The sequence below is a fragment of the Astatotilapia calliptera genome, chromosome 11 (genome assembly GCF_900246225.1).
Source record: "Astatotilapia calliptera chromosome 11, fAstCal1.2, whole genome shotgun sequence".
NCBI classification, from domain to species: Eukaryota; Metazoa; Chordata; class Actinopteri; order Cichliformes; family Cichlidae; genus Astatotilapia; species Astatotilapia calliptera.
The window spans coordinates 20,045,815-20,054,338 of NC_039312.1; the positions used below are offsets into that span (position 1 = coordinate 20,045,815).

At 40.9% G+C, this 8,524-nt stretch overlaps 1 protein-coding gene across 1 annotated transcript; it reads left to right on the top strand.

The window, feature by feature from the left end:
• The first annotated feature begins 2,015 nt into the window (after positions 1-2,015).
• On the top strand, positions 2,016-7,590 carry ecm1b (extracellular matrix protein 1b). Its single transcript, XM_026184061.1, has 10 exons — positions 2,016-2,280; positions 2,784-2,840; positions 3,278-3,313; positions 3,444-3,482; positions 4,146-4,426; positions 5,125-5,333; positions 5,988-6,270; positions 6,358-6,551; positions 6,738-6,825; positions 6,978-7,590. The coding sequence occupies exons 1-10, from the start codon at positions 2,211-2,213 to the stop codon at positions 7,158-7,160; spliced, it is 1,440 nt and encodes a 479-aa protein (XP_026039846.1). The 5' UTR covers positions 2,016-2,210; the 3' UTR covers positions 7,161-7,590.
• Positions 7,591-8,524: the final 934 nt, after the last annotated feature.

The following is an 8,524-nucleotide window of genomic DNA, read 5'->3' on the forward strand; positions in this document are numbered from 1 at the left end:
GCTTTTCATATCTCTGTCATATAAAGTTAACCATCACATCACTGCATTACCTTGATACTGAATCCTGGTGTTATTTTATGAAGTGTCTATAATCATATTCCAACTTCTTTGATTTGATTTCAATTTTACAACACCAAATCTAAACAGCAGCTGCCTCAACACACTTTATATTGTAAGGTAGAGATCCTACAGTAATAGATTGAAAATGTCAACTATCAAATGCCTCCCTGTGAGCAAGTACTTGGCGATAGTGGGAAGGGAAAACTTCCATTTTACAGGAAGAAATACCTGGCAGGATTCTGGCTCAGGGAGAGGCCATGATCATTTGGGGGTGAGGTGTGGGAGACGGGACAAGAATACACACTGTAACACAAAGTGAATGACAATGAAACACTCAGCAGCTGTCACGGCCTGGGGGTTCAGCTGGTCGCTGATCGGCTGTCTCTCCCTCTTTCTCTCTTCTCCTCTCTCTCGCCAGGGCTGAACTCATTATGGGTTCACGCCCTTGGCCCACGCCCTCGGAGGAAGAAACACCTGTGCCTCATCAGTGTGGTATTTAAGACGGGAAGCAACGGCTGTTCTTCGCTGGATCGTTGTGAGAATCGCGTCAGTGAAAGTCGAGCGCCCCAGCAAGTATTTTCCCATGCAGTGTGTGTTTAGCATTTAACAAGCGTCTCTTTGTGTACAGATTCCCTGGATTGTTTTCCTGGTGTGCGAGTGGATTCGTGTCTGGATTGTGTGGAGAGAAACGAGCGTGTTCCCCTGGATTTTCCCCGGACCCCTGCCCCCCTCACCTTTTGTACATAGCACTGCCCCGTATCTGTGTATATAAACTCATTGGACATTGTTCTGTAATAAATTCTCTTGTGTACATCATCCCCGGAGTCCTGCGCGTGAGTCCACCTTGTACGTCGTGACAGCAGCCTAGACCTACTGCATCTTAACTAAGGGAGGAGTCAGGGTCACCTGATCCAACCCGAACTATATGCTTTCTTAAAAAGGAAAGTTTTAAGCCTAAGCTTAAAAGCAGAGAAGGTGTCTTTCTCCCAAATCTAGTGGCTGGTTCAACAGAAGAGGGACCCGAAAGCTGAAATCTCTTCCTCTTGTAAATATGCTTCTAGTTGAGGAACTTTCTAAAAATGGTTGACTAAAAAGCAAACTCGCACATCTATTACAATAAAACAAAAGTTGTGATGATCAGTTTAATCATCACAGAGATAAATATTTAGTATTGTGTGTCTAGACAGGCCTCCACAAAGTCTGACAAATAACCCTGACGACTGTGTTTGCGGTGTCGATGACAGCTATGGAAACTCATTCTCATGAGGCAGGAAGTTGCCATAATCCAGAGCATAAACTCTGGATGGAATTTGTCATTTATCAGGCAATAAGCAAAACAATCACTGAGCTAGGAATGATTCGCCTATTATTAAAATAAGGATTACTCAGGCTCTGCTGCTTTGTAAAAAAAAATTATTTAAAGGATTTCTTTTCAGTCAGCCAGCTTTAATGGGAGTATTGGCATTTATGGTCTCACACTGTGGTATTTCAATGTAAACACAGTATATAGGTCAAGATAACATCAAGACCAAGTAAACATCTGATACATGATAAGGACAAGCTTCTGATCCTTAAGAAAAACAGACTGTGTTGCATTAAGTTCTCAGTAGCCTTGAGAAATAGGAAAGCATAAACATACTTTGTTTTAACACTTTCTATTTAACAAACTGTATTTTATACGTTATTTTACAAGACATATTTGTATTGCTATTCCAAGATTGCCTATGTTTTTGTTTGGTTTATTTTCGTTGAAAAGTTTTCTCTTTTCCTCTCCATGTTAAGTTTTTAAGCAGGAAAAAATGCTAAAGCTGAGCTTTTCCACATAAGGGTTCCATACATTCCCATTAAACAGCACCAGGAATTTGAACGCATCACCAATGAGTCATGTCAAAAAACTTCCTTCCCTCCCACCTTTTTTCCGCTCCCTTAAATCCCACAACAATCGTAAAAAGTTTTTGTCCTGTTGCGGGCTTTTGCTCCTCAGACAGACAGCGCAGCGGCGTGTGTTGGACCAATTAACGGGCCCGTCTGTGCGCTGCCCCGCGGAGCGTGCTTTCCTGGGCGGCCTCTGCGCACTCTGCCAGGACAGTCAGCTGCAGCTGCAGAACATAAAGCACGCATAGCACGGCACGGACACGATCAGGTCCAAAATGGGTCCGACTTGGGCGCTAATCTGTTCCACCGCTTTGCTCTTGGTTTTACTGAGCTCAGCATCCGAAGGTTGGTACACTACTTTTTTGTTGCTTCCAACTAGAAATCCACGCAGGGAATTCGTGTTTGCTTCATGGCCGATTGCCCAGCTCCATGTTTGATCGCTCCTGCTGCAGTGGGAGCGTCTATTTTGCAGTGATCTGGTGCCAGGTAGACTTTTATACAAAGCAGTCTGCTCTGAGCACTTTGATTCAAGTTCTTCATTTCAGACATGTCTCACGTGTATTTTTATAGATTACACACAGATGCACGTATAAAATAACATTTTTATTTGTTTGTTTGTTTATAAAACTTCCAAAACTTCTCTTATTTTGTCCCACTCTACCTTTTACAGTTTTTTTTTCCGATGAAGGATCTGACTTCTTCAATACTTCCATCATTTTTCGCTCTCAGTAGTAATAAACAAACAAACAATAACAAAAAAAAAAAACATGCGTAGTTATGGTTATGTAACTTTGTCTCACTCTTTTTTCTCTCTGTCTCTCCTTTGTGTGCCGTCTGCAACATTATAGATGAGCGCTTCTTTGAGCAGCGCGAGGTCACCTTTGACATTCCCCAACTGATGCAAGGTGTGTGCGCGCGCATTCACATATTGGCGCAGCATCTCCACAGCTACCAATTATAACGTCACATGCTCATACTTGTATTTGGCCAGCTCTCACTTCAAGAGGAATGTTAGGACTTTGAGATGAAAGTCTTCTTTTAACCGGTTTGTTTTATGATTGCAGTGAAATGTCTTCTGTGGTTAGAAGGTTAGAAAATGTACTGATAGTCTTGTTTTTCTTCTCTCTTTTTATGGAAGTGACATTCTAAACCCCGAAAGAGCCCACCACTCTTGTTTTAAGGTTATTTGCAGCCAGGTTGAGTTAGTTGTGGCCCAGTTTGAGTACAGAACTAAAATATAATTTAAAAAAAATATAAAGCTGTGTCTTTCTGTCTGTTTTAGTGTTTTACTTCATTTAAAATAATGTATATAAAAATCTGGTATTATGTTTTGTATCTTTAGAGATGCAGAAAGAGATGGACTTGAGAGATCACTTTGGTATGGGCACTGTTTATCGTCTTACCTCTAGTTATAATGTTTTGGCATAAATGCACTACATACCCCCCCCCCCCCCCCCCCCCCCCCCAATTAAATTAATATATTTTGTGGTTTTTTGCTGTTTTCCCAGATTCACAGCGGCCAGCGCAGCCTCAACCAAGGCAGAGAGGTGAGCAGATATTCACAGTAGTGTGCAACACCATGAAATGTCTTTAAGTAGTCTTCGGGAATACTTTTCCAGGCTTCTTAAAAGCACACTCAAAGCTTTTCTTTGTATTTTGGCTGCCTTTGGTCCATTCTCTGTTAAGAGTTTCTTCCAATTCTTTAAGGACACACCGCACACCATGCTGAGATATGTCTCCAGTTTTCAGCTAATAGCTCTTTGTGAATCAGCTTATTAATGTAAAAATACAATTTTATGCCTTTGTAACCTTTGTCATTTTTTGTAGAGCCTGTTTATACTTGAATGATTCCCAGGTCAATGATTAGTGGCATAATTTAAAATTAAAAAAAGACTGGATTGTGATTAAAAAAAAAAAAAGGCAGCTATGGTCCTAAGAAAAACTTCAGAAGGTCTGCAATTTATTTTTCAAGTGGCTCAAAACTTTTGCACAGTACTGTACTTACCTACTCATAAGTACCACCTGGGTCAGGGAATCTTTCTTGCCTTCTCTTGTTTGATTTTTTTTTTTTTAAAATGTTATTTGTTTTCTTAGGTTTCAGACCAAGAGGATGTATGCATCTACTTTACTTACTTTTTTTTTTTTTAAACTTGCTCCTTCTGTACTATGTTCTACTGCTAAAAGTGCCGACTGTGGTCTTTCCCCTGCAGGCCCACCAACTGTTGGTCCCCGTTCTTACAGCGGTCCTCTTCCGACAACTTATAACGTTCAGTTTCCTCTCGGTCGGCCAACGTCAGAGAATCTCCAAGCCATCTGTGACTATAGCGACCTTCGTCCGCGCTACCCATCATCCTACTTTCCTGACTCAGGCTACGGAGTTGACAAGTTGAGGGCCTCTGCTGTGAATAATGCAGAGGCTTGGCTGAGCACATGCTGCAAAGACAACCAGACGTGGGAGAGAGAAGTGACCCTGTGTTGCGCCACACAGGCTGTATGTTTTCACAACAGCTCTTATAGCTAATTCAGCAATACTTTTTTAGCTCTGCGTAAATATAAAGTGATGTCATGGTGACCTGTGTTTGTTGCTTGAGTTCCTCTTCTCTTACTTTTGCTGATGATTCGGGGGTTTTTTTCAGAATAGGGAAGTAGTGTTTTCTCTACATCCATGTAATAAAAAACACAATTTGTGCTGTTTAGGAACAATGCACTAATAATATACAGTAACATATACAGTTTTTTATTGCACTCATATTCTTTTCATTTTTGAGTCTGTAAATGTAGAAAAAGCAGCATTTTTTTCAACCACTTTATGAATTGGACCTGAACATAATTGGAGCATGAAACATTCTTCACATTGCAGAGGTGATGGTACTTGGGTTTTGTTTTTTTAAAAACAAAGTTGAAAACCTTGAGCGCTTTCAGTCGATAAGCCCGTTTAATCAGCCCAGGCAGACATAACAGGCGGACAGGCCTTGGCACGAGCATCAAAACTATGTTGAATTCCTCAGTGAGCGTTACCTTAGCAGCTTCTTGTTTGTTTTCTAATTTGTCTCTTGACAACATAACTTCAGGTGGTGAATTTATTCAATAAGTAGCAGACAAGGTGCAGACTTCATGTTATTATTGAAGAATTTCATTCACACTGTGCACCCTGACTGTCTGTGTTACTCTGTTTTGTGCTTACTCAAGTGGGAGCTGTCAGTTGAAAAGTACTGTGAGGAGGACCTTTCAATAAAGCATCCTTGGTATCGCTGCTGTAAAATAAACGACAACAACAAAAGGCTCAACTGCTTCAGCAATGATGCTCCAAACCCAAACTACGGGCCGACACAGGGGCTGCCAGTGGAACCTCTTCCCTCTACCGCTGAATTCACCTTTAACCCGAACACTTGCCAGAGGTGCGTAGAAAAGCAAAAAAAATGATTATCAATATTTTTGCTCACTCGGATTAAAGAGGATAATGCATTTGTTCTCCGTCAGTCTCAATAAACAGTACCAAGGTTAAACCATAAATACTTTGCTGCCTCAGCCACTAAAGGCAGTACTTTTAAGGTACATTAAGTAATTTTTTAGATCGTTTAATAGAAAGAAAATATTGTACTCATAAATGTATATTGATTTGTGTGTAATTATGCCTTTCAACAAATTAGTAATTCTTATAAACTTAGAATGAATCCATTAAAAATGCATAGCAGCAGGCACCATTTTTAATACAGTAGCTGAGATGGTTATCACTACATTGCATTTATGTTTATGTATTAATCTAACAATACACTTTACAGCAAATGATAGTACTAATGATTCTATTACTGTGGAAAGATGTTATTGTGCACTTGCTTATATTGATTTTGTTGGGCGTGCATCATCTGTCAAGTTCAAAAGTTTAATTGCAATGAAGAGAAGAGTCCTGTAGAAGAAGTAATGTCAGGTTATCATTTAAGGCAAAGAGAAAAAGTAGCTTCATATTGCAAAACACATTTCCGTTATGCTGAATTCATCCTGAGCCCGTAAGAGGCATGTCTGTGTCTGACCTTATGCCTCATGCATTGCAGGACACACGGCCCTGTTCCCATAGCCCTCATAGAAAGGAAGACCAAGAAACTATCTACTCCCCGAGCTGCTGACATCAGCTTTCCTCCTGGACGACCCACCGCAGATACCATTGAATCAGTGTGTCACAACCAGAGGCTTCGCCCCGCCTACAGCATCAAGTGCCTCCCACGTTCAGGCTATGAAATGGTGGCTCTTCAGGCGAAGACCGTTAATCTTATAGAGAAGGGATTCAAAAGTTGCTGCAAAAATAAGAAGACTAAAGTCAGCTGTGCTGACCAGAAGGTAAAAGAATAGCAGCTAAAAATACACATTTTCGCTTAACTGAGTAGTTTCCATGTCGTGACACTTCATTCTTGCTCTTCATTTCAGTGGCGTGAGGAACTGAACAAGTTCTGCTTGCGTGAGAACACAGGACGGGTGAATTACCCCTGCTGTCTGAACCAAAGTGATAAATACAGCTGTTTCCAGCAGATGTCTCCAGACCCGTATTATAATGTGACTTCTGCTCATGAGGAAGTGTCGCTGAACAAGATATGTGACACTCACAAAACCATCAAGAAGAAGTAAGACACTATTTATTGCATTTTTCTTTGATCTGATCTTCCTATAATTTATTTTTGTTTCTTTTGATGTTTTTTCCATTTTTTCTATTCATTTTGCTCTGTGAAATGTCAACACATTTGTTTAAGTATATAATCTGTGGGCAGTCTAACATGAGATGCATTTGCATCAATGTGACTGTGTTTTAGATTCCCTGTTGGGTTTCCTCTTAAGGACTTTGTGACACAATGCTGCCCCCTGCAGGAAGAAGAGAAGACCGCTTGCTCTGCGCGACTGGTAAGTCCCATTAAAAGCCATTAAAAGGGAAGTTTGTCTGCAAAAATAAGACAAATTGCAAAAAAAAAGTTTGGCCTAGCAACATTTAAAATTTGAACAGAGAGTTCTGATTTCCCGCTGCTGTTCTGCCTTTGATCTCTCCATGACATCAGCTTGAAGAAATGTCACAGAAGCTGTGCGCATCAAAGAGGGCTGTTCCAAATACTGTCCGCCGCTGCTGCAAATCGTCCTCACAAGAGACTCCACAGTGCATCTCCAAAATTATCATGAGTGCCATCACCAAAGCAACCAACTTCTCAAGCCAGAAGAAGAGGAAAAGGTGCCCTATCTCCTAAGCTTGTATGGCCTTTCGCTGCTGACCCCACTGTCGCTGGGCTGTTCGGGATATTGGTGAGATAGCAGCAGACGTGGCATTAGGTCACTGAACAGAAACGATTCGTGCAACACTTAAATGTTTGTAAGACAAAATGAAATGTAAAATGTTGACCGAGTTTTCTAGCTTCAACTACTGCCGGCGTTCTGAGACCAAATGAGCATTTCTACCATTTATACTACACATACTTAGCATACTGTTACATGCATAGTTGCTAAAACAGACTATTGTCTAGGACACTGTACCACTATTTTTATAGGCTGCTCTTTGCATACTTGATTATTAATTTCTTAATTCTTTTGGAAATTCAAGATCTTTTTTTTCTCTTTTATATGGTTTCTAGTTAAGATCTTCTCTGAAAAAGTGATAATAAACACATTTTTAAAATCTTCCTTTCTGTCTGGTTTACTGTGTGACACTTTGGATACAAGTCCGTGCTGCTTTAACCACAGACCACAAAATTCCCTTGTTACAGCAGCACAAGGTAGAAGTTGAAAGGATAAATTAGGGATGTATTGGAAAACAATAAAAAATAGAAAAAAGAAAAAAGGTTTACAACAACAACAAAAAACCGCCTGGCCAGAGGATGAAGCCTGCCCTGCCTTCTCCTTCTAAATGAAGGTAAAAAAAACAAAACAAAAAAACCTTCTGTCCTGTGAATAGGGGTCTTGTTCCCTAGAATAGACCCCTCCCCTCGGGAACAATTATTTTTCACAGGACGGAAGTGGGTGCTCTGGTTTCATTTGCAGTTAATCTTCTGGACAGGTTGCCAGTCCATCACAGGGTTCATGCAGAAAGGCCCCAGCTGACCAAGAGGCTCATAAACTGCTTGAAAAAAGTTTTATCTCAACAGCTCAAAAAGGTGCTCAGTAGTTTGTATGGCTGGGCACTGTCATGCACCAAGAGGATCCCAGGACTCCCTGTACCAACTGTAGGGTCTGACAGTTGGTCCAAGGATTTCATCCTGATATATTATGGCAGAAAAGGTGCTGTCCCCCAGCCTGAGGAGTTAAATGCCAACTGGACTCCACAGTACCTGGCAGTGAGTTCAGGGACCAGTAAAGGACATCACCTCATGTTATCAGCAATTACAGCCCAAAAAAAAAACACCTAGAAAAAAAAAGTCCAAAAAGATGATGAGGGACAAATGTTTTTACAGGCCTCCACCCGTGATTATTCAGCCCCCTGAGTCAATACTTTGTAGAACCACCTTTTGCTGCAATTACAGCTGCCAGTCTTTTAGGGTTTGTCTCTACCAGCTTTGCACATAGAGACTGAAATTCTTGCCCATTCTTCTTTGCAAAACAGCTCCAGCTCAGTCAGATT